The 27,807-nt window shown below is 37.7% G+C and overlaps 1 protein-coding gene and 1 long non-coding RNA gene across 2 annotated transcripts in view; one reads left to right on the top strand and one right to left on the bottom strand.

The window, feature by feature from the left end:
* Nucleotides 1–2,458, top strand: part of LOC140159395 (uncharacterized) — a 31,412-nt gene extending 28,954 nt beyond the window's left edge. Inside the window, exon 10 of the mRNA XM_072182855.1 lies at nucleotides 2,252–2,458. Coding sequence (XP_072038956.1) covers nucleotides 2,252–2,415 — 164 coding nt within the window. The 3' untranslated portion in view covers nucleotides 2,416–2,458. The remainder of the gene's footprint in view (nucleotides 1–2,251) is intronic.
* An 11,868-nt stretch (nucleotides 2,459–14,326) lies between these two features.
* Nucleotides 14,327–27,466, bottom strand: LOC140159394 (uncharacterized). The gene is made up of 3 exons (XR_011859878.1): nucleotides 27,328–27,466; nucleotides 15,985–16,082; nucleotides 14,327–14,897 (listed from the first exon to the last, which is right to left on the bottom strand). It is a non-coding gene; the product is annotated as an uncharacterized lncRNA (long non-coding RNA).
* Nucleotides 27,467–27,807: the final 341 nt, after the last annotated feature.

Genomic DNA, 27,807 nt, shown 5'->3' with positions numbered 1-27,807 from the left:
ACCTTGATATTGTCATATTTAGGGACCGTTCACAAACACTTGTAAGGGGGGCCTGATGCAAAAAAAGGGGGGGGGGGTTTGAAAATTTTTGACACTCCTAAGGGGGGCTGAAAAAAAATGATCAAAAATTTTCCTGGAAAAATTTAGTTTATATGATTTTCTATGGGTTGACCCATAATTTTCATGTCAAAAGGGGCCCTACAATTTTTGAGGTCTGTAAAGGGGGGGGCTCGAAAGAATATTTTATGCGATGAAATTTTTTGATTCAGGCCCTCCCCTTACAAGTGTTTGTGAACGGTCCATTACGCTGCTAGATATAGAAAATGACTTCTTCTGACAGTTTCTGTGTATCTACCTGACAACTAATGATCGCTTTGTTTATAGAAAGTTAGAACAGCCAATCAGATACATTTTGATACCAAGATGAATTCATTTTCATGAGTAAAAGTTGAGTTATGGCAGTTATATATTTCCCCTACCCCTTAATATTGTCATTTTACGCTGTTAGACATTACCTTTTCCTCACAGTGTCTGTATATATTGCCTGACAAATAATGGTCGCTTTGCTTTAAAATAATACTAGAAAGTTAGAACAATCACTTAGATACATTTTGATACCAAGATGAATTCATTTTCATGAGTAAAAGTTGAGTTATGGCAGTTATACATTTCCCCTACCCCCTTAATATTGTCATTTTACGCTGTTAGACATAGACAATTTACCTTTTCCTCACAGTTTCTGTATATCTGCCTGACAAATAATGGTCGCTTTTCTTTAAGATAATACTAGAAAGCTAGACCAATAACTTGGATATATTTTGATACCAAGATGAATTCATTTTCATGAGTAAAAGTTGAGTTATGACAGTTTACATTTCCCTACCCGTAATATTGTCATCTTCACGCTGTTAGACATAGAAAAGTTACCTTTTCCTCACAGTTTCTGTATATCTGTCTGACAACTAATGGTTGCTTTGCTTTAAAATGATACTAGAAAGTTAGAACAATCACTTAGATACATTTTGATACCAAGATGAATTCATTTTCATGAGTAAAAGTTGAGTTATGGCAGTTTATATTTCCCTACCCCTTAATATTGTCATATTTACGCTGTTAGACATAGAAAACGTACCCTTTTCTCACAGTTTCTGTGTATCTACCTGACAACTAATGGTCGCTTTGCTTTAAAATAATACAAAAAGTTAGAACAATCAATTAGATATACATATTAAATTGAATTGAATAGAATTAATACCAAGATGAAGTCAATATCATGAGTAAAATATTGAGTTCTGATGATTTATTTTCCCTACCCTTAATATTTTTCTATGTTATGCTGATATACTGAGGGAAATCAACATCAGTTTTTGTTGGGTTTTGGTTTTTAAAACATTGTTTGTCTTTTTCCCAGTGGTTACTCACGTCCTACACATAAATATTCACATCAATGGAAACTTAACGGATTTTGTAAATGGAAGTTGGTGCAGTGAAGTGACATATTAAGACATGTACACACACATTCATCCCCTCACCCCCACACATACCCTATGTACACCCAGCACCCCACACCCACCTCGTCCCACAGACACCCCAACGAACTCATACATATTATAATGATTGGAACTGTTACAATAATGTTTCCCTTGATATGCTTAACATTAAAAACAAAATAAAACATTAAAATTTAAATTAAAAATTAAAAATGGAAACTGAATCAATTTTGAAAATATAAAGTGGTATAGTTGTGAGATTTGAGGCCAATGTCAAACTTTACACATATGGTTTAAAAATCAGATTACCACTCATTTATGGACTATATACTTCCAAATATGCTCAAATGAAACCTGTTTTTGTTTAAAAATAATACTAGAAAGTTAAAAAAATCATTTAGCTACATATTGATACCAAAATGAATTCAAAATCACGAGTAAAAGTTGAGTTCTTGGAATTTATATCTCCCCTACCCCTTAATTTTGTCCTATTTTTGGTGATTTTATGCCATTATACGTCCATACATAAAATGACCTGTAAAAAAAAAGTGATACCACAATTTGAGTCCACTACCTACCTAGCAGTGATCTAGAGGGTCCATACTAACTACCTATGGTGTCAAACCTTGTATGTAGTGGAGGGTGAACCAAGTCCTTATTTAGGCCCCCTGTGGGATCTTGCTCCTGGACTATATAACAATATTGCCATGCTTACAATTTGGATTTTTTGATTTTTATTTGATTTTTATTTGCTTTTACAGTTGTTTGGAATCCATGGGCAGACAAAGCCAAGGGAATGTCTGATTTTGGTGATGATGAATATCCTAATATGATCTGTGTAGAGGCTGGTCATGTGTCGTCTGCAGTGACCTTGACCCCTGGTGACACGTTCCATGGCAACCAAGTATTAAACATAGTGCAATGACTGAAGGAAGACACGGTGGCACCAAGTACATGTAGGCTGTAAATATGGCATAAAGGCGCAGGATTGGTCATTGCACAAATAGCCTTCAATTGCAAGAAAGTGTGCAATTTGTATAAATAGCACAAATTGCACAAATAGCCAGTTGCTTAAGCAATTTTCACAAATTGCATAAATAGCCACAGGTGTTGCAATTTGTGCCATTTATGTCAGTCAATTGCACAAGTGCCTACAGTTGCAAGAAAGTGTGCAATTTGTACAAATAGCCATGCACGTAAGCAATTTTTACAAATTGTAGAAATAGCCACAGGTGTTGCAATTTATGCAATTTATAAAAGCAATGAGGATTGACAATATCTGAGTTGCTTCCAGTAAGTGCTATTTGTGCAATTGGTGGAAAGAAAATTTAAGGAAGAAATGATACGTCGAGGATGTTTATAAGCAAACAAAATCCGTCCAACAACCCTAACTACGGTTACACTCAACTTTTCGGGCTCAAGGCTTCGCCATTTCTTTCGACAACCGCTTTCATATCCTCCTCCTCCTCCTCCTCCTCCTCCTCCTCCTCCTCCTCCTCCTCCTCCTCCTCCTCCTCCTCCTCCTCCTCCTCCTCCTCCTCCTCCTCCTCCTCCTCCTCCTCCTCCTCCTCATCCTCATCCTCATCATCATCATCATCATCATCATCATCATCGGAGTCATCATCATCCTAGGCACCATATCGGAGTCATCATCATCCTAGGCATCATCATTATAGTCAAAAGCTGCGTCGGCAGTGTGATGATATTATATACAATTCATCATCCTGAATCTGAGGCATCGGCGCAGCTCTGTCCCATTGCTTTCGAGAACCGCCTTATTACAAACCGAGAAAATTTAAGGAACAAAGATACGTACGAGCACAAACAGAAAGAAAAACCAAGTCCGAAAACCGCCCTAACACTAACACTAAACTTTTCGGGGCTGCCTTAATCATCATCATCATCATCATCATCATCATCATCATCATCATCATCATCATCATCATCATCATCATCATCATTATCATTATCATCATCATCGTCGTCAACATCATCATCATCATCATCATATTCATCATATTCATCATTATCGGAGTCATCATCATCCTAGGCATCTTATCGGAGTCATCATCATCCTAGGCATCATCATTATAGTCAAAAGCTGCGTCGGCAGTGTGATGATATTATATACTGAATCTGAGGCATCGCCGTCTTATCATCATCATCCTAGGCATCATAATCATTCATCATCCTAGGCATCATCATTATAGTCAAAAGCTGCGTCGGCAGTGTGATGATATTATATACAATTCATCATCCTGAATCTGAGGCATCGACGCAGCTCTGTCCCATTGCTTTCGAGAAGCGCCTTATTACAAACCGAGAAAATTTAAGGAAGAATGATACGTGCGAGGATGTTTAGAAAGAAAAAACAAGTCCGAAAACCGCCCTAACACTAACACTAAACTTTTCGGGCTGCCTTAATCATCATCATCATCATCATCATCATCATCATCATCATCATCATCATCATTATCATTATCATCATCATCGTCGTCAACATCATCATCATCATCATCATCATCATCATCATCATATTCATCATATTCATCATATTCATCATATTCATCATTATCGGAGTCATCATCATCCTAGGCATCTTATCGGAGTCATCATCATCCTAGGCATCATCATTATAGTCAAAAGCTGCGTCGGCAGTGTGATGATATTATATACTGAATCTGAGGCATCGCCTTCTTATCATCATCATGGTCATCATGCTAATCCAAGTCTATATCATGCGATGCATCGTCATCAACAAAATTTCACGGTTGATTTAGCTCTTATTCCTGCTAATAGGGTAATTAGACTCCCACAATAGCGCTGTCCCATTGCTTTCGAGAAGCGCCTTAAGCGCGCTTCAGACTCCATATTGTACGTACAATATTGTATGTACAATACTTTTCGTGACGCCAAAAAGTATTGCACGTGCAATAAATAGTATGTACCGGGAAAATATATATTGTGCTACAATCGTTGGTTGCTTAATTGATACGTAGTTGCCAAATTTCTAAGAGTGGTAAATTTAGTGAGTGTTCGTGCACGGAATGATGAACATCTTTTTATGTCTTTTTGTATTAATATTTAATATTAAAAGGCCTATCAATACTAACGATACTAACGATATCAATAATATTAAAATTGTAATAATAATATAAATGGCGCATTCAGTTCTTATTCATTTATTTATAGATTTATTTATTTAGGCCTATTTGTTTATTTATTTATTTGTTTATTTATTGATTGATTGATTGGTTGGTTGATTGATTGATATTAATATTAAAAGGCCTATTAATACTAACGATATTAATAATATTAAAATTGTAATAATAATATAAATGGCGCATTCAGTTCTTATTTATTTATTTATAGATTTATTTATTTAGGCCTATTTGTTTTATTTATTTATTTATTTGTTTATTTATTTATTGATTGATTGGTTGATTGTTTGATATTAATATTAAAAGGCCTATTAAAACTAACGATATTAATAATACTAAAATTGTAATAATAATATAAATGGCACATTCATTTCTTATTTATTTATTTATAGATTTATTTATTTAGGCCTATTTGTTTATTTATTTATTTGTTTATTTATTTATGTATTTATTTATTGATTGATTACTGATTGATTAATTGATTTAGCGATTCATTTATACTGACATTTAGTCATATATTGATTTAGTCAGTTTCTTAAGTATTATTTGTAGGCCTATGTATTTATTCTGGTTTTGATTTGATTGATACTGATATTTTTATTGTTTTTAAAGTTTTGGCATATAACATTATACATTATAACACGTTGTGTTATGAATTTGCAACAGCTTTTTACATGTTGATATCGTTGAGGCATGTTATGATGGTGTATGTTATAGACCTACTTATGATCATCCCAATACATCCATAAACGTGTTAATGTGAAACGAGATTACTTGAAATATATATTTCAGAGTTGAAAGAGTTTCAACTACGAACATAATTCTAAAATATGTCTCTCTGATTGGTTGATTGTCAAGAGGATTGCGGCATCCTCAAAGCCTCTTGCTGTAATTCTCTAATCGATATCTATTATAGGACCGATCTTTTGAAATCCATACAACCGTGTCAAATGAAATAGTCTCGGATCATAGTTTGTGGACGATACAACATTGATACGTCAGATTTCGGAATTGTATTAAAAATAGGCACAAATCACATTGAAAACAGGTTGAATGCTGGCAAAAGTAGATAAAATAACTATGGGTCGAATTTACATTAATCAGTGTCCTGGGCCAGGATAACATTTAGGACTCCTTCGCATTCTAAAACAATACTTTGAACACCAAATGTCCTTGCTTTCATTTTCTCATTTAATTTGTTTTAATTGTAATTAATTTCTTTGTCCACTGGCTCTGTGGTAAATCCGGTATTGCCCAATATTTATCGCCCATTACCCGTGTTAATCTATTTATTTATTAAAATGCACCATCTATTAAATTCCTGTAATACAATGTATAGGCCTAGTGTATTTGATAACAAATTTGTTTTTATTGTTTATTGGAATTTGGGTGCCATTACACGATTTCATATATATAAAATATGTTTGGGCATGCATTGGCGGAATTAGTATATGATTAAAGATAGACATACTCTTAGGCCCCCTTTTTTAATGTTTGTACATTATTAATATTAATATTTATGTACAAAATGCAAACGAATGTATATATATTTGATTGTTTTGTAAACATTAAATTTGATGTTTACTCATAATTATGTCTGGAAAGTCAGCATCGGTATTTAGTTTCCTGGGAAAGTGGATCAGATGAGCAGTGAGTAAAAGCATTCGCCCTAAATCTTTATTTGATTTTTATCTTTTTATGAATTTATTAGGCCTACTGGTAAAGTGCAGAAAAAACCTCAAAACGCACTCTAGGATTTTTCATCAGCAGCAGTAGAAATTTATCTTGCATAGATTTTCTGGTGTCCTCGCTTGGATTTAGCAAACAATGAACCGTCAGGGTTATAGCCCGGGTTATAGCGCGGGGATTTAATCTGATTCAACTAGTCGTGGCACGTATATTTATTGCACGTGTAATACTTTTTGACGTCACGAAAAGTATTGTACATACAATATTGTACGTACAATGCGGAGTCTGAAGCTAGCCTTATTACAAACCGAGAAAATTTAAGGAAGAATGATACGTACGAGGATGTTTAGAAAGAAAAAACAAGTCCGAAAACCGCAGTAACTACGGTAACACTCAACTTTTCGGGGCTCCCCTAATTTCAATATCGCTAATAAAATGACACCTTCATTCATTCTGTCATTATATAGCGTAATCATCGTCGTCATCATCATTATCATCATCGTCGTCGTCATCATCATCATCATCATCATCATCATCATCATCATCATCATCATCATCATCATCGTCATCGTCATATTCATCATTATCGGAGTCATCATCATCTATGCATCATATCGGAGTCATCATCATCCTAGGCATCATCATTATATCCAATCATCCGAGTCATACTTAATTTGAGGCATCGGCATCTTGTCATCCTCATCATCATCATCCTAGGCATCATACGGCAAGTCCCGCCGGCGAGTTAAGATTTTTACGGCAAGTCCTGCCGGTGCTGCGCGATGATCCCGTTGCCATGAAAAACCAGTGGTTCATCACGTTTTGACCGTGAAAGAGTCGTAGTATACTATGATATCATGGTGATAGTACTTATATACACTCGGTGTGCATTGAGGTTAATTTGCATGTTGGTATTTTCGTATTTGCATAATGTTAGGAGAAAATAACCCGTTCATTTGATGAAGGTATCCAAGGCTGTATTTAACAGATTGGTACTGGCGTCTGCTCCGGATTGATACTTGCATGGGATCTGTGTTTAGGGCTTAGGGGGCTCTCATTTTCTTCGGAAAGGGGGTGGGTCCCCATTATACGGAGGGGGGCGGGGGAGGGTTTAAAGAAAAACAAATTGATGACCAAAATATAGAGAGTCACAAATGACCACAGATAGTGTGTTTAATTTATTCAAAAGACTGATTTCAATAAAATTTTAGCGTAGGGGTAAGTAGGTGTATCGGTGAGGGGGGGTCGCAATTTCATTGACGCTCACTTTTTGTAAATTTGGATCCCCCACATCCAAAGAAAATTCTAGCCATAGGTGGTATAATATTTAGGCCTACTTTCGTTTGTTTGTTTAAATGGTCGTTCCGTGCGACACACGCTTGGGTCTTGATATGACCAAGCTCAAACAAAATGTTGAAGCCAGGCTAAAGAGCATTGGCCTACAGAAAAATAGGAGGAGGCACGTGTGTTTTGGGCATCTTGCAATATTATACTTCATAAAAGGCACAGAAAAACAATAGGAAAACGGTGGCAAATAGTATGCACAATTTCCTGCTCGCTGTTGTCACGTTTTAGACAATATTTCAGTGTTTTTTAAACTATGCCACAGAATTAAGCCTATGCGGTTTCCAAATTCCAAAATGATCTGGCCTGTCATTGTGTGTCAGGTAATGGATGGGGCATTTTAAAGGTACGCTGACCCTACATGGGTTTCAGGGGTTGGTTTGGAGTTTAAAGGGTACATGTTGGAGTTTCAGTAGATGTCATGGGGTTTAAGGGCATGTGTTGTGGTTTACAGCTACAGGTACAGGTTGGGGATTTAGGGTAGGGCCTTCATATTGGGGTTTAAGGGTAGGCCTACAGGTTGGGTTTGGGTTTTAAAGGCAAGCCTGACTTTAGGTTAGAGTTTTAAAGGTACATATGTTGGGGTTAGGCCTACGTATAGGTCTACAGTTTGGGGACAAGGGCCTACATGTTGGGGTTTAGGGAAGGGTAGGCCTACAGGTTGGGTTTGGGTTTAAAGGGCAGGTCTGACTTGTGGGAGTTTTTAAGGTACACGTACATGTTGGGGTTTAAGGGTAAATGTTGGGCTCTAAGGGTATGCCTACGTTTGGGGGTTAAGGGCACGTGTCGGGGTTTAAGGGTACATGCGGTTGGGCTTTAAGGGTACATGTTTGTATGTTGGGTTTCAGGGACTGGTTGGGGTTCAAGGCAGTTCAGGTTGGGTTTAAGGATAGGCCTTGGCCTACGTGTTGGGGTTTAAAGGTGCAGTTTGGGGAATAATGGTACCTACGTGTTGGGGTTTAAGGGTAGGCCTACAGGTTGGGTTTGGGTTTAAAGGGTAGGTCTGACTTGTTGGACATATAGGTACATATAGTTTGGGGACCAGGGCCTACATGTTGGGGGTTAAGGAAGGGTACAGATAGGTTGGGTTTGGGTTTAAAGGTTAGGGCTAACTTGTTGGGAATTTTAAAGGTACATGTTTGGGTTTAAGGGTAAGTGTTGGGGTTTAAGGTTAGTCCTGCGTTTTGGAGGTTAAGGGTGCGTGTTAGGGTTTAAGGGTACAAGTAGTTAGGCTTTAAGGGTGCGTGTTTGTTGGGTTTAAGGGTACTGTTTGGGGTTTAAGGTAATTCAGGTTGGGTTTTTAGGGCACGGATTCTAGGTTTAATGGCATGTTGGGGATGGGCTGGGTTTTCATTTGTATCCATCAATTTTGTTTGTGGTAGTCATAGTACTTCCATTGGCCTCCAAACACCCATTATTGATCTGATATATTGCTTCCTTCTTGAATGCCTGTCTTTAACAAGTTTGGATGGTCACTTTCTCTTTGAATTTCAATTAACAATACATTCCACATTTATTTATGAAATGTTTGTAATTTAAACCAAAATTCATGACTTTTCAAGGCAGTACAGGACACGCATTATGAAAGCACAAGCCTTACGAAACTACAACGCTGAAAGTGGTTTTGGAATAACATAATTATTTTTGATTTAGCAAACACATAACACATTTTATGATTTAGAATTAATTATTTGTGAAGATTTCATAATAGTGACCCAATAGTGATGTCAAAAATAGACATATCACATCCAGTCTCCTCCCTGAACCTTTCCATGATTTTTGTGCCTTTTTAAAAAAAAAAAATATGTCATGAATTTTGCCGACATATTGCAACACTGGTGAATATATTTATAACCCTGATGATAGTCATGATACCTGGTAAGAGACAGTAAAACATGCAATAATTACACTGGCTAATGTTTAATTTCTCTCTTGAACTGTTTATTATTATAGCATCATAATAGAACACTTAAAATTGAAATACTAAAAGTTACATAATTTCTCGTTTACATACAATAATAGCAATCATGTACTTGTGCAATTATTAGAACCACTCAACCATCTGTTTTTATGCATGTCACAATATACATACACATGCAATTTACTAACAATATTTTTCTTTGTTCCCATCAATCAAATTTGGTTTGGTACACAAACTCAGTCAAGTAATAGATAACTTTATTTTTCTATAAATGATATTTAATGTAACTGGTATGTTTTCAATTGACTATGATTTATATTTTCATTTAATTTATTATATTTAAGGGGTACTACACCCCTGCCCAATTTTGTGCCTATTTTTGCATTTTCTCAAAATTATAGAGCATTGGTGACAAGTAAGATATGTATATTATAGGGCAAGGACTACAACTGCTACACTGGAAATTTTATTTCAGCACAGACAACAGTTGTGGAGTTACAGTCACAAATGAGGGAAAACCAATATTTTATCAATAAATCAATAACTACTTGCCTTGAGTTGCTGAATTTTCAGTGCAGTAGTTGTAGTCCTTGCCCCTATAATATACATATCTTACTTGTCACCAATGCGCTATAATTTTCGAGAAAAACAAAAAAATAGGCAAAAAAAATTGGCTAGGGGTGTAGTACCCCCCTTAAAGGGACTGTGCATTCTCAGAAATGCATAATGGGCTAGTATTCCAGTTGAAATCCACAGGGGAGTATATTTTTCAAATGTAACTGCCTAACTGGTCAGGGTTTATCATTTTGAAACCCATACTCCCCTCTGTATTATGGCTTTACCTATATCTTCCACAGCTGGAGTGAGTATTTCAAATGAAGTTACCCAATGGTTTATTCTATTCAAAACTCATACTCCCTCTTTGAAAGACTTTAGCTAAATCTTCCACAGGGGTGGTGTGGATTTTAAATGGAATGGCCCAAAAGTTACTAATCCAAGATAAAAGTATACATTTTGGAAAGGAAATTATCTAAATATAAATACAAATTTGGGGTGAAAAGAACAATTTTGAAGAAAATAAGAAAAAACCTCATGATTTTGCCTAAAATTGTTTGGAACACACTATAGGAAGGAAAATCCAAAATTTGGATTTTGTGTTTTTTTTGTAACCTAGACTCGCTTAGGCCTTATTTTGAATTATTGACCAAATAAGACGAAAATTCAAAAATTCAAAAATAAGACTAATATCCAAATCATGAAAAACCGTTCCATGAATGGAGTGTCTAATTACAAAAAAACACCATGAAATCCAAATTTGGGTACAGTGTGTTCCAAATAATTTAAGGCAAAACAATGTGCTTTTTTGAAGTTTCTTCAAAAAAGTACTTTTTGCATAACAAAAATATATACTTGCATTAAATTTTGTTTAATTTAAAGTTACAGCACTTTTAATTAATGCATTTCTGAGAATACACAGTCCCCTTAATATGACACTTTGAATAAAACTTACTTTTAATCATATATGGCAGATTTATCCAAGATTCTCACTCTGACTTGATGCTCATTCATTTGAAACAAAAAATGTTGGGGGAGGGGGGGCTCAAATTAAATTTTAACAGGGGTGTGCTGATGGCAATCTGAAACCCCTACCCATCTTAAGGGATTTTTTTTACCTAAAAACTGCTGATTTGACATTTTTTTTTAAATCAGGTCATATTGTAACATTTGCTGAGGAGAACAACCTCATGTTTTTCAAAACTTAACACACAATGTTCACAATACTCTCCATACAAGGCGTGCGGGACCGACACCAGTCACATTTGAAGGAGTGGCTCACATTGGCGGCTTATGTGCTGGTATTGTACAGTGATTTTCTTTTTATTGCATCATTTGCTCAGGCCAAATTTAAAAGAGGACATATCTGACAGTGAAAACTAACATTTTGTGGAAAAGAAGTTAAATTCTATCTCTAATGGAAATGTTATAATGTTGCAATGTGGGTAGCTGTAAGGGCTATCTAGAAACACATTACATTTAACTTTTTTAATTTCAATCTGCATAATTTTCAATTATGACTAATTTTTGGACAAGTCAAAATTAGCTCTAATTAATTATGCAGATTGAAATTTGCAAAACTTTTAAAGAAGTTCCTTACTGTTACCTAGCAAATTAAATTAATATACAGGGTGTTCCAGAAAAAGATTACAAAGGTGAATGAATTTTGACATAAGCTGACAAATAAGCATCCAAATCCAAAACATAAAAACAGCATGTAGCCCTCTTATTCTGCATCTTACACACTTGAATCGGTTGATTGATTGCAAAGATATGAGCGATTACATAACATACATCTCAATTCATTTCATTAAGTTTGAAAGAAAGATCATTCAACACAATGCACACTAATGCTTATCAATTGACTTTGTGTTTTGTTTGGTGAAATTCTTTTTATTCTTCTTACACAATCTGTGTTTTGCTAAACATGTAATAAACTTTTGTTAAAATGTGAAAATACTATGTGATATTAAAGCTTGAATCTAAAATGGTGCTTGGTACTTGTAAATATATTTTTTCGTTAATATTAATATAATTATTGCATAAAGAATTATTGTATAAAGAATTCCAGCTGACAAAAAAAGTTTTCTCACACAATAATTAATGTTTTGGAATTTTCCAAGAAATGGCTATGTAAAATGTAAATCTTTTAAAATTTGAACATAATGTTGCATGGTATCAAAATTACACGTAAAGATGTACAAGCACTTGATCATTGTCATTCTTGGCTCACATGTTCTTTGGAAAGTTGCAATATAACATATTGCACAACACAAAGAATTAAAGCTGGAAACCTTACAAAAATCAAAGTTTTCTTGGACAAAATGTTGCTTCAAATATTGCCATGAATGCAAAGTTTTAACTTAAAAAATTAAAACATTAAACATAATATAGCACAGTATAAAAAATTAGAAGCTCTAAGCTTAATCATGTATTTCTTGGGTTTTGAAAGTTTAACATATTATGTAAAGAATTAAATCTGTTAATTGTATAGCTATCCAATTTCTGCAATCCATGTTAAGTTTCTTACAATTCAGGCACTGTGTATCAAAGTAAAGGCAGATCAAATGTTATATTCACTCACGCTTTTCACCTTCAGTGCAAGCATGAGTAACATAATACCATCGTATAAAATAGATCAGAGGACTGAATTGAATGAGATACACAAACTTTACGAAGGGGTGAGCAAGTGTGACAAAAGTGCCTGTTAATCAAACTTGGAATGAGTTGTTGATGTGTGCATTGTGTGATCAATCACTCATTTCTTTGCATCCAGCCAACCGAATTAAAATAAAATTTGTGTATAATGTGCACAATGAGCTACCCACTGCTTTTAAAATATTTTGATGATATTGTCTATTTCTGGAGATGTTTTCTGGGACACCCTGTACTGTGAGAATATAATTATAATAATTTGCATCCCTTTCAGTGTTTGACTTTGCTAATTCCAGCCTAATTGGAGTTAGCTGAAAGTTATGAAAGTTCCATGTCTGAATTTCATTGCTGTGTTAATGAAAATTGATCAAGAAACCTTTACATTCAAACCAATTTTTTTACCCAAATTATTTTTGGCAACAACAAAAACATTCTTCAGTAAAAATTTTTATTTTAAAAAAACTAGATATACGCTGGCGAAGTTACGTAATTAATCGGATTAACTACCATAGCAATAGGTGCAAACAATTTTGAATATACCGCGCTGCACTACAAGCAGGTTGCACTCATCACCTGTCGTCAATCATATAGTAGATTGAATACAATACCGCTCTTTTCAAAGAGACTAATCTTACAGGTGCAAGTGATTAGCATTTCTTTGACATCTATGGTTCAATGCAGAGGTACCGCATGAACGTAGTAGTGCAGCGCGATATAATCAAAAATTGTTTGTACCTATTGCTATGGTAGTTAATCCGATTATTACGTAACTTCGCCAGCGTATAGATATCTAGGACCATTTACTTTTTAAAATTTTGATCAACTTCACCAAAAAAAAATGAAAATTGAGCGAAAAATCAGGCTTTTTTCATGTTTTTTTTTTTTCGCAAAATTGAGCATTTTTCAACCAGTTTTGGTAAAAATTTCTCAAAGTTGGTCAAAATTTAAAAAAATGAATACAAAATAGGTTTTTAAAAATTAATTTTGTAAAGAATTTTTTTGGTACAATGCCCATGAAAATTTGGGTAAAATTGTTTTTTAATTTTCTCCATAACTGAGCATTTTTGCCCAAATTTGACCTCGCATATGAATTCATCAAGTCTTTGTCATTTTAAAAGACCAAAAATTTAGCAGTTATGAGGCCCATAATTCCCTGAGGGTTAAGACCAACCTTAAGAATTATTTTTTTTTTACTGTTATGTGACTATATGGTAATACCAGTTATATTCACCAGATAGCCAGCTCACATAAAAATCATCACTTCAAATCACAGATGTTCCAATATCTGTGTTCAAATACAATGTTAACAGCTCTCCTAGCAATCATGCTAGAGAATGATTTGACCACTCGCCTAGCATCATACTAGAGAGTGAGTAACCACTCCCCTTTAAAATCTAGACGACAAAGCCTGTCACAAGGATCCATGATTGGCCCTGTTACATGTATGTCATTCACCATAATATTATACACTTGTCAATCAAGAAACCTCTCTATATGTTACGGTGATGACATTCAGTTATACAGATATTTTAATGTATCTTATCCAAACTCCATGAAAACAGCCTCATCTAGCATCACTGAATAAAACACTGGATGACCATAAAATCTCTGGAAGCTAAATGATGAGGAGATAGAGTTTTCTATTGGCGCATCAAATTATCATACACATAGCTTATCTCCTGCTATGCTAACAGTTGGCGATGATTCCATCAATCCAGCTCTGCAATTCAGTATGCAACCTCTGTGTTATATTTGATACACAGATGACAGTGGCTGCACATATCATATACATTGTATCCCTGTAATCTATTATAAATTAGCAACTACATAAAATATCAATTGGTTTCAAGGACCATGGCATCTACTATCTGGTGGTTTGTGCCTTGATCTTGTCCCAAATGGACTATGGCAATGGATTGTTATTAAGTTCCAATAATGACATCCAAAGACTTCAGGGCAGTTCTTATTTGCTGCATTCTTGATTCTCTATACTCTCTTGTTCTTTGTGTTGTTGCCTGTTAAAAGGCTGCTTCAATCTGCAAACTATTGAAGGAATCCTTACTCCTTAGACAGTGCTAGTGCCTGCAGAAAAGTTATTAATGAGAATAACATGAATATTAATAATAATTAACACAACATTTTCAGACCTTCCTTTTATTTAAGAAATAAAGGGTAATGCATTATCCTTACACCCAAATAATGTGTCCTCACCCATTATTTAGACGCTTTTACTGCCAAGGACACATTATTTGCGTGTAAAGGATAATGCTGCACCCTTTATTTCTATTCTATTACCAGAAAATAGTGCGATTTAAAGAGAAAATATCATTTTTGGCACAAATATTTTCAGTTGTTTACTTCAAGGTGGAGCGTGTATCGCGGAAATATTGCACAGCGTAATGCTGTGCGTAGAGTGTGTTACGGCGCTTGACCCATTATTGCAGAATAATGGGCTCTCATGTGACGTGTTTTAACAAATCACAGTACGCGATTTTGAATAATGGGTCGTAAGAGTAATAGAATTATAAATAAGTCACAGAATTTAAAAAAATTATATACGGTAGATATTTAAGGTGGCAAACTTAACTATGGTGTTGTGCACAGAATTGCTTTAAAATTATCGTACAGGATGTGATTTTTCAAAACAGCTTCTTGACTTATGCAAATTCACAAAATCCCATTTAAACACTTTTCTTTGCTGATTTAAGTTAAATGAACATAATGGATTTGACATAGCTAGCTATTGTATCTGTAAGGTGTAGTATTTGAGTTAGCTATCTGAAAATACATATAGATAAAATGCCACCTAAAATGGTCAATATGTTCTATGTACGTCTTACATAAGGCGAGTTAGATGGTAGCATGAACTAGCAGCATTTGCATTCGAATATTGAGACAAGTAAAGCTGACACACATGAGGAATGGTATTGGTTTTATGAAGGAAATCCCAATGATTGATATAAGTAGTGTCATTTCCACCCCATTTGCATGATGTTTTTGGGAGGGTTAAAATGGCAAAACTATTGCTTAGATATATTAAAAAATAAATCAAGAAATATCAAGAAATAATTGCAAATTTTCATTTATGAAACTTGCAAATCTAAGCTAAACTTATTTAACATTCGGCCGAAAATTCTGCCCAAAACATATAGTGTAAACCTTAACTCACCTCTAGGAAGATCAATTGCAAAACATCAGATGCCCTGACACCCGAACTCGCAGCCAATGGCTTCACATGTTCATTTACTTCATGAAGTTTGCACCATTCTTTAAAATATAAAACACAAAAACATAAATGTTACATGTGGGTAAAATATAGAAGATTAAAATTGTGCTTTACAAGATACCCATGAACACCGCAACTTTGTCACAGGTGGGATAGGATAGTAAAGATGATTTGATTTAAACAATACAACATTCCATTGTATACCACAACTTTGTCACGGGTGGGAAGGGACACCTAAATCATAATTTTAATTGTGCTATACAACATTCCCTTGTATACCACAACTTTGTCACAGGAGGGACAGGACACTAGAAATAATTTACATTATAGCACAATAGATAGTGTCCTGTTCCACCCATGATAAAGTTGTAGTATACATGGGAGTGTTGTATAGCTCAATGGAAATCATCTATAGTACTCTGTTCCACCCATGATAAAGTTGTAGTATACATGGGAGTGTTGTATAGCTCAATGGAAATCATCTTTGTACTCTGTTCCACCCATGATAAAGTTGTAGTATACATGGGAGTGTTGTATAGCTCAATGGAAATCATCTTTGTGCTCTGTTCCACCCATGATAAAGTTGTAGTATACATGGGAGTGTTGTATAGCTCAATGGAAATCATCTTTGTACTCTGTTCCACCCATGATAAAGTTGTAGTATACATGGGAGTGTTGTATAGCTCAATGGAAATCATCTTTGTGCTCTGTTCCACCCATGATAAAGTTGTAGTATACATGGGAGTGTTGTATAGCTCAATGGAAATCATCTTTGTGCTCTGTTCCACCCATGATAAAGTTGTAGTATACATGGGAGTGTTGTATAGCTCAATGGAAATCATCTATAGTACTCTGTTCCACCCATGATAAAGTTGTAGTATACATGGGAGTGTTGAATAGCTCAATGGAAATCATCTTTGTGCTCTGTTCCACCCATGATAAAGTTGTAGTATACATGGGAGTGTTGTATAGCTCAATGGAAATCATCTACAGTACTCTGTTCCACCCATGATAAAGTTGTAGTATACATGGGAGTGTTGTATAGCTCAATGGAAATCATCTACAGTACTCTGTTCCACCCATGATAAAGTTGTAGTATACATGGGAGTGTTGTATAGCTCAATGGAAATCATCTTTGTACTCTGTTCCACCCATGATAAAGTTGTAGTATACATGGGAGTGTTGTATAGCTCAATGGAAATCATCTTTGTACTCTGTTCCACCCATGATAAAGTTGTAGTATACATGGGAGTGTTGAATAGCTCAATGGAAATCATCTTTGTGCTCTGTTCCACCCATGATAAAGTTGTAGTATACATGGGAGGGTTGTATGATAAAGTTGTAGTATACATGGGAGGGTTGTATGATAAAGTTGTAGTATACATGGGAGTGTTGTATAGCTCAATGGAAATCATCTTTGTGCTCTGTTCCATCCATGATAAAGTTGTAGTATACATGGGAGTGTTGTATAGCTGAATGGAAATCATCTATAGTACACTGTTCCACCCATGATAAAGTTGTAGTATACATGGGAGTGTTGTATAGCTCAATGGAAATCATCTTTGTGCTCTGTTCCACCCATGATAAAGTTGTAGTATACATGGGAGGGTTGTATGATAAAGTTGTAGTATACATGGGAGGGTTGTATGATAAAGTTGTAGTATACATGGGAGTGTTGTATAGCTCAATGGAAATCATCTTTGTACTCTGTTCCACCCATGATAAAGTTGTAGTATACATGGGAGTGTTGTATAGCTCAATGGAAATCATCTTTGTGCTCTGTTCCACCCATGATAAAGTTGTAGTATACATGGGAGTGTTGTATAGCTCAATGGAAATCATCTTTGTGCTCTGTTCCACCCATGATAAAGTTGTAGTATACATGGGAGTGTTGTATAGCTCAATGGAAATCATCTATAGTACTCTGTTCCACCCATGATAAAGTTGTAGTATACATGGGAGTGTTGAATAGCTCAATGGAAATCATCTTTGTGCTCTGTTCCACCCATGATAAAGTTGTAGTATACATGGGAGTGTTGTATAGCTCAATGGAAATCATCTACAGTACTCTGTTCCACCCATGATAAAGTTGTAGTATACATGGGAGTGTTGTATAGCTCAATGGAAATCATCTACAGTACTCTGTTCCACCCATGATAAAGTTGTAGTATACATGGGAGTGTTGTATAGCTCAATGGAAATCATCTTTGTACTCTGTTCCACCCATGATAAAGTTGTAGTATACATGGGAGTGTTGTATAGCTCAATGGAAATCATCTTTGTGTACTCTGTTCCACCCATGATAAAGTTGTAGTATACATGGGAGTGTTGAATAGCTCAATGGAAATCATCTTTGTGCTCTGTTCCACCCATGATAAAGTTGTAGTATACATGTGAGTGTTGTATAGCACAATGGAAATCATCTATAGTACTCTGTTCCACCCATGATAAAGTTGTAGCATACATGGGAGTGTTGTATAGCTCAATGGAAATCATCTATAGTACTCTGTTCCACCCATGATAAAGTTGTAGTATACATGGGAGTGTTGTATAGCTCAATGGAAATCATCTTTGTGCTCTGTTCCACCCATGATAAAGTTGTAGTATACATGGGAGGGTTGTATGATAAAGTTGTAGTATACATGGGAGGGTTGTATGATAAAGTTGTAGTATACATGGGAGTGTTGTATAGCTCAATGGAAATCATCTTTGTGCTCTGTTCCATCCATGATAAAGTTGTAGTATACATGGGAGTGTTGTATAGCTGAATGGAAATCATCTATAGTACACTGTTCCACCCATGATAAAGTTGTAGTATACATGGGAGTGTTGTATAGCTCAATGGAAATCATCTTTGTACTCTGTTCCACCCATGATAAAGTTGTAGTATACATGGGAGTGTTGTATAGCTCAATGGAAATCATCTTTGTGCTCTGTTCCACCCATGATAAAGTTGTAGTATACATGGGAGTGTTGTATATAGCTCAATGGAAATCATCTTTGTACTCTGTTCCACCCATGATAAAGTTGTAGTATACATGGGAGTGTTGTATAGCTCAATGGAAATCATCTTTGTGCTCTGTTCCACCCATGATAAAGTTGTAGTATACATGGGAGTGTTGTATAGCTCAATGGAAATCATCTTTGTGCTCTGTTCCACCCATGATAAAGTTGTAGTATACATGGGAGTGTTGTATAGCTCAATGGAAATCATCTATAGTACTCTGTTCCACCCATGATAAAGTTGTAGTATACATGGGAGTGTTGAATAGCTCAATGGAAATCATCTTTGTGCTCTGTTCCACCCATGATAAAGTTGTAGTATACATGGGAGTGTTGTATAGCTCAATGGAAATCATCTACAGTACTCTGTTCCACCCATGATAAAGTTGTAGTATACATGGGAGTGTTGTATAGCTCAATGGAAATCATCTACAGTACTCTGTTCCACCCATGATAAAGTTGTAGTATACATGGGAGTGTTGTATAGCTCAATGGAAATCATCTTTGTACTCTGTTCCACCCATGATAAAGTTGTAGTATACATGGGAGTGTTGTATAGCTCAATGGAAATCATCTTTGTACTCTGTTCCACCCATGATAAAGTTGTAGTATACATGGGAGTGTTGAATAGCTCAATGGAAATCATCTTTGTGCTCTGTTCCACCCATGATAAAGTTGTAGTATACATGTGAGTGTTGTATAGCACAATGGAAATCATCTATAGTACTCTGTTCCACCCATGATAAAGTTGTAGCATACATGGGAGTGTTGTATAGCTCAATGGAAATCATCTATAGTACTCTGTTCCACCCATGATAAAGTTGTAGCATACATGGGAGTGTTGTATAGCTCAATGGAAATCATCTATAGTACTCTGTTCCACCCATGATAAAGTTGTAGTATACATGGGAGTGTTGTATAGCTCAATGGAAATCATCTTTGTGCTCTGTTCCACCCATGATAAAGTTGTAGTATACATGGGAGGGTTGTATGATAAAGTTGTAGTATACATGGGAGGGTTGTATGATAAAGTTGTAGTATACATGGGAGTGTTGTATAGCTCAATGGAAATCATCTTTGTGCTCTGTTCCATCCATGATAAAGTTGTAGTATACATGGGAGTGTTGTATAGCTGAATGGAAATCATCTATAGTACACTGTTCCACCCATGATAAAGTTGTAGTATACATGGGAGTGTTGAATAGCTCAATGGAAATCATCTTTGTGCTCTGTTCCACCCATGATAAAGTTGTAGTATACATGGGAGTGTTGTATAGCTCAATGGAAATCATCTTTGTGCTCTGTTCCACCTGTGATAAAGTTGCAGCCTAGTATACATGGGAATGTTGTATAGCACAGTGGAAATCATCAATAGTACTCTGTTCCACCTGTAATAAAGTTGTAGTATACATGGGAGTGTTGTCTAACACAATGGAAATCATCTATAGTGTTCAGTTCCACCTGTGATAAAGTTGTAGTATACATGGGAGTGTTGTATATCACAATGGAAATCATCTATAATGCTCCGTTCCACCTGTGACAAAGTTGTAGTATACATGGGAGTGTTGTATAGCACAATGGAAATCATCTATAGTGCTCTGTTCCACCTGTGATAAAGTTGTAGTATACATGTGAGTGTTGTATATCACAATGGAAATCATCTATAATGCTCCGTTCCACCTGTGATAAAGTTGTAGTATACATGTGAGTGTTGTATATCACAATGGAAATCATCTATAATGCTCCGTTCCACCTGTGACAAAGTTGTAGTATACATGGGAGTGTTGTATAGCACAATGGAAATCATCTATAGTGCTCTGTTCCACCTGTGATAAAGTTGTAGTATACATGGGAGTGTTGTATTGCACAATGGAAATCATCTATAGTACTCTGTTCCACCTGTGATAAAAGTTGTAGTATACATGGGAATGTTGTATAGCACAATGGAAATCATCTATAGTGATAATATTGTTGTACACATGAGAGTGTGGTATACACATGTAGCACAATGGGAATCATGAACTTCAATGTCCTGTTTCACTTGTGAGCATGATAAAGTTGTGGCATACACTAGAGTGTTTATTCTAGTCTTTTGTTGCCTACTGAAAAGTTGAACGAAGATAATTTCTGTTTTCGGTTTCGGGAGTTATGTTAATTTCTGACATGAAAACGTGACATGAGAGAGTTGATGCTAATACAGACAAGAGAAGTGTCTAAATTTTATGGTCGTAAATTAGCGATAAATTGTACGGCTTCAATTGACTTGCGTAGGGTGTATAGGTACTTCCGCCTAGGCGGGAGTAGCTCATGAAAAAAGCCCAGCATAGAAATATACACTAATCAGTGTTGCCACGAATTACGATACTTGTTCGTGCAATCGCGAAAAAATAGGTCATATGATTATGTAGAGATGAAACGGGGCATTCTTTTCGTCCAAAATACACCTTAAAACTTGTGTGTCCGAGATAGTAACTCAGGGCCCGACTGTAACTCGGGCCCGACTTAGTAACTCGGGTCCGAGATAGTAACTCAGGGCCCGACTTAGTAACCCGGGCCTCAACTCGGGACCCGAGATAGTAACTCAGGGTCCAAGATAGTAACTCGGGCCCCGACTTAGTAACTCGATATCTGAGTTAGTAACTCGGGCCCGGATTTAGTATCTTGGGTCCAAGATAGGCCCGAGATAGTATCTCAGACTTAGTAACTCTGGGTCCAAGATAGTACTCCGGGTCCGAGATAGTAACTTGGGGCCTCGACTTAGTAACTCAGGGTCTAAGACAGTAACTCGGGCCTCGACTTAGTAACTCGGTGCCTCGACTTAGTAACTCGGGGTCCGAGATAGTAACTCGGGGCCCCGACTTATTAACTCGGGGTCAGAGATAGTAACTTGGGGCCTCGACTTAATAACTTGGGGTCTGAAACAGTAACACGGACCGCGAGATAGTAACGCGGGGTCTGAGATAGTAATTCAGGGCCCCGACCTAGTAACTCGGGTCCGAGATAGTAATTCGGGCCTTGACTTAGTAACTCGGGGTCCGAGATAGTAACTTGGGGCCTCAACTTAGTAACTTGGTATCCGAGATAGTAACACGGACCCTATATAGTAACTCGGGGTCCGAGATAGTAATTCGGCCCCGGACTTTATAACTCAGGGTCCGGATAGTAACTCGGGTCAGAGATAGTAAGTCGGGCCTCGACTTAGTAACTCGGGTCTGAGATAGTAACACTGACCCGAGATAGTAACTCGGGGTCCGAGATAGTAACTTGGGGCCTCGACTTAATAACTCGGGGTCTGAAACAGTAACACTGACCCCGAGATAGTAACTCGGGGTCCGAGATAGTAACTTCGGGCCCCGACTTAGTAACTCGGGTACGAGGTAGTAACTCGGGTCCGAGATAGTAATTCGGGCCTCGACTTAGTAACTTGGGGTCTGAGATAGTAACTCGACCCGACTTAGTAACTCGGGTCTGAGATAGTAACTCGGGCCTCGACTTAGTAACTCGGGTCCGTGATAGTAACTCGGGCCTCGACTTGGTAACTCGGGTCTGAGATAGTAACACGGACCTCGACTTAGTAACTCGGGTCTGAGATAGTAACTCGGGCCCCGACTTAGTAATTAGGGGTTAGAGATAGTAACTCGGGCCTCAACTTAGTAACTTGGGTCTGAGATAGTAATACTCTCCCCGAGATAGTAACTCGGGGTCTGAGATAGTAACTCAGGCCTCGACTTAGTAACTCGGGTCTGAAATAATAACACGGACGCTGAGATCGTGGCTTGGGGCGTAAGATAGTAACTCGGGCCCCGACGTAGTAACTGGGGTCAGAGATAGTAACTCGGGCCTCGACTTAGTACCTCGGGGTCCAAGATAGTAACTTGGGGCCTCAACTTAGTAACTTGGTATCTGAGATAGTAACACAGACCCAAGATAGGAACTCGGGGTCCGAGATAGTAATTCGGGCCCCGACTTAGTAACTCGGGGTCCGAGATAGTAACTTGGGGCCCGAGATACTAATTGGGGTCCTGAATTACTATCTCAGACCCCGAGTTACTATCTCGGTCTGTGTTACTGTTTCAGACCCCGAGTTATTAAGTCGAGGCCCCAAGTTACTATCTCGACCCCGAGTTAATAAGTCGGGCCCAGAGTTACTATCTCGGAGCCCGAGTTAATAAGTCAGGGCCCGAGTTACTATCTCAGACCCCGAGTTACTATCTCGGGGTCAGTGTTACTATCTCAGACCCGAGTTACTAAGTCGAAGCCCTGTTACTATCTCGGACCCCGAGTTACTATCTCGGGTCAGTGTTACTACTCAGACTCGAAGTTACTAAGTCGAGGCCCTGAAGTTACTGTCTCGGTACCCGAGTTACTAAGTTAGCCCCAAGTTACTAACTCGACCCTGAGTTACTATCTCGTGGTCCGTGTTACTATCTCAGACCCCGAGTTATTAAGTTGAGGCCCCGAGTTAGTATCTCGGACCCCGTGTTATTATATCTCTGACCCCAAGTTATTAAGTCGGAACCCCGAGTTACTATCTAAGGGCCCTGTGTTACTAAGTTGGGGCCCGAGTTACTATATCAGACCCTGAATTAGTATCTCGGGACCCTGAGCTACTATCTCGACCCCCAATTAGTATCTCGGGTCCCAAGTTATTATCTCGGACTCGAGTTACTAAGTCGGGCCCCGACTTACTATCTCTGACCCTGAGTTACCGTACTATCCCGGACCCTGAGTTATAAAGTCGGGGGCCCGAATTACTATCTCGGACCCCGAGTTACTATCTCAGATACCAAGTTACTAAGTTGAGGCCCCAAGTTACTATCTCGGACCCCGAGTTACTAAGTCGAGGCCCCGAGTTACTATCTCTGACCGCCAGTTACTACGTCGGGCCCCGAGTTACTATCTTGGACCCCGAGTTACAATCTCCGGGTCCGTGTTATTATCTCAGACCCGAGTTACTAAGTCGACGCCCGAGTTACTATCTCGTTGTCCGTGTTACTATCTCAGACCCCAAGTTACTAAGTTGAGGCCCCGAGTTACTATCTCTAACCCCCAATTACAAATTCGTTGCCCCGAGTTACAATCTCGGGTGCGTGTTACTATCTCAGACCCGAGTTAATAAGTCGAGGCCCCCGAGTTACTATCTCGGACCCCGAGTTACTAAGTCGGGCCCGAAGTTACTATTTCGGACCCCGAGTTACTAAGTTGGGGCCCTAAGTTACTAAGTTAGGGCCCAAGTTAGTAACTCAGACCCGAGTTACTATCTCGTTGTCCGTGTTACTATCTCAGACCCCGAGTTACTAAGTTGAAGCCCCGCGTTACTATCTCGGTACCCGAGTTACTAAGTTGGGGCCCCAAGTTACTAAGTTGGGGCCCCCAAGTTACTAACTCAGACCCCGAGTTACTATCTCGTTGTCCGTGTTACTATCTCAGACCCCGAGTTACTAAGTTGAGGCCCCGAGTTACTATCTCGGACCCCGAGTTATTATATCTCTGACCCCAAGATATTAAGTCGGAACCCTGAGTTACTATCTAAGGGCCCCGTGTTATTAAGTCGGGCCCCGAGTTACTATATCAGACCCTGAATTAGTATCTCGGGACCTTGAGCTACTATCTCGGATCCCGAAGTAGTATCTCGGGGCCCCGAATTACTATCTCGGACTCCGAAGTTACTAAGTCGGGCCCCGACTTACTATCTCGACCCTGAGTTACTATCCCGGACCCCGAGTTATAAAGTCGGGGCCTGGATTACTATCTCGGACCCCGAAGTTACTATCTTGGGGTCCGTGTTACTATTTCAGATACCAAGTTACTAAGTTGAGGCCCCAAGTTACTATCTCAGACCCGAGTTACTAAGTCGAGGTCCGTGTTACTATCTCAGACCCGAGTTACTAAGTCGAGGCCCCAAGTTACTATCTCAGACCCAGAGTTACTAAGTCGGGGCCCGAGTTACTTAAAGTCGAGTTACTATCTCGGGGTCCAAGTTACTGTTTCAGACCCCGAGTTACTAAGTAATTAAGGGCCCAGGGTGTAGATATCACCCTGGGTGTAGACATAATTATTGCACAGTCCCTATAGTATTGTGTTGTCGTGGATACATGGTAGTTGATAAATTACTCGATCAAATCATTTGGATAACGGGGTACTACACCCCTGCCCAATTTTGGGCCTATTTTTACATTTTTCTCAAAAATTATAGAGCATTGGTGACAAGTAAGATATGTATATTATAGGGGCAAGGACTACAACTGCTACACTGGAAATTTTTATTTCAGCACAGACAGCAGTTGTGGAGTTACAGTCAAAAATTAGGGAAAACCAATATTTGATCAATAAATCAATAACTACTTGCCTTGAGTTGCTGAATTTTCAGTGCAGTAGTTATAGTCCTTGTCTCTATAATATACATATCTAGGCCCTATATCTTACTTGTCACCAATGCACTATGATTTTTGAGAAAACACAAAAATAAGCAAAAATTGGCTAGGGGTGTAGTACCCCCTTAAACATAATAGATCCCACACAATTTAAAACCAACATTACCCAACTTCTACAAGAAATCTATAGTCTAAAATTTGCATGCATGCGCATATCAACCTAACCGCTTTTACTCCTCTAGGACAGTTGGGCAGTATCAAGATCAAGATGATGTGCAAATTCCAAGTTAGACTTCATCATGTTCTTGCTGTCATTGACATATTTGTAGAGACGACTAGAGTACACTGGAAATTTTATTTCAGCACAGACAGCAGTTGTGGAGTTACAGTCAAAATTAGGGAAAACCAATATTTGATCAATAAATCAATAACTACTTGCCTTGAGTTGCTGAATTTTCAGTGCAGTAGTTATAGTCCTTGTCTCTATAATATACATATCTAGGCCCTATATCTTACTTGTCACCAATGCACTATGATTTTTGAGAAAAACACAAAATAAGCAAAAATTGGCTAGGGGTGTAGTACCCCTTAAACATAATAGATCCCACACAATTTAAAACCAACATAACCCAACATCTACAAGAAATCTATAGACTAAAATTTGCATGCATGCGCATATCAACCTAACCGTTTTACTCCTCTAGGACTGTTGGGCAGTATCAAGATCAAGATGATGTGCAAATTCCAAGTTAGACTTCATCATGTTCTTGCTGTCATTGACATATTTGTAGAGACGACTAGAGTCCCCGCTATATGTCGAATGTATGGACTACCTAGGGTAGCCCGAAACATCATGGCCCTGTTCCTTCCTCACTAGGGCCATGAATGCCCTATGTACGTAAAAAAAGGGCACCGTGAACTCACGTCATGGGTGATGACGCCACACTGACGGCATCTATCTATAGAAAGAATTCAAAACATTTTCCATCCTCAAATGTGCTCAAAATTTACGAACATGCACCAAATATGTTTTGTTTAAGTCTCATCTTCACGTGAGGAATGGTAGGAAGTGGTATTTATGAGAAAACGTGGTATTTTATGTGTACCCTGGACCAGATATGCTCAGGAGTCTCAGACCTTCGTGCGGAGAAGGACAGTGGAAATCAGGGGTAGGCCTACAGCATTAAGGCCCAAAAGTCGGGGTTGTTTTCCTGTGTTTTTCACTCCAGAGCTTGCAGAAAATCCAAATACATGGGGTGAAAATTAAATCTTGGGGGTGAAAAATATTTTGCAGTGTAGTCAGGGGTAGGAGTACGGTCCAAAAGTAGCTAGAGGGTCAGTTTTCACCCCGAGCTTGCACATATTCCCAATAGAGGGTGAAAAATTAATATTTTTTAAATTTAGGGGGTCATTTACCCCCGCTACCCCTGGTGAAAATCGTAGTGACGGACGTGTGCGTACCTCGGGCTAGGACTAGGGAGCCAATTGTCAAAAGCCGTAACTCACACATATTATACGATACACCTATCGAATGTGTGTCATCGGTCCAGTCATCGGCCTTGTAGGAACCCATGGATTAGGTCCATGTACACATACGATGGGTGTACCCGCTAGAGTCCCGGACTAGAGTTTTAAATTATACTATGTAGTATGTACAGTACTCGGAGAACGTGGTTGTGTATATTTTTTCTGTATACGTCGCTATTTATAGAAAGGATAAATCAACTTGAGAAAATATTGTGACTTGCTCAAGTTGTTATACTCGCGTACATACTCACACTGTACAGAGTTGTACAGTATGTACAGTGCAGTGAGTGCAGAAACTATCACAGCTTTTGGTATTTTTGGTAAGCTTACACTACCATAATTCATTGCAACTGGTAAGAAACTGGACGAAATGTACACTTACTGTTGTTTAAAATGCTTGAATTCCGAAATTACTGGTTAGAAACTGGAACAGAAGTACACTTTTCTATAATACTGTGGTTTAAAATTCAACCGCCGTGTGTGTGTTAATTAATTTCACTGTGGTGACGAGCTAGATCTATTAATAACATCATTCACGATCTGTACGAGTCGATTATTAAAAAAAAGTATGACGCGGATGACGTAGAGTTCATTAATATTCATATATACTACTACGATTTCATCATGAGAGGGGTCTGGCACACGACACCGGCGAGAAGTTCAAAATTGCATAAATTGCACAAATTGCTGACGGCTAGAAGGGACTTGGCGATCAATGTCATAATTGCTTATATAGTCGGCACGTTAAAGCCCTTTCCACCAATTGCACAAATTGCACAAATAGCGATCATTGGAAGCAACTAGGATATGAGAAAAATAATCTAAGTTCAAAATTGCATAAATTGCACAAATTGCTGACGGC

This window comes from Amphiura filiformis, chromosome 8 (genome assembly GCF_039555335.1).
Source record: "Amphiura filiformis chromosome 8, Afil_fr2py, whole genome shotgun sequence".
In the NCBI taxonomy this organism is placed as follows: domain Eukaryota; kingdom Metazoa; phylum Echinodermata; class Ophiuroidea; order Amphilepidida; family Amphiuridae; genus Amphiura; species Amphiura filiformis.
The sequence above is the reverse complement of the archived record's forward strand: the minus strand, read 5'-3'. Positions and strand labels throughout refer to the sequence as shown.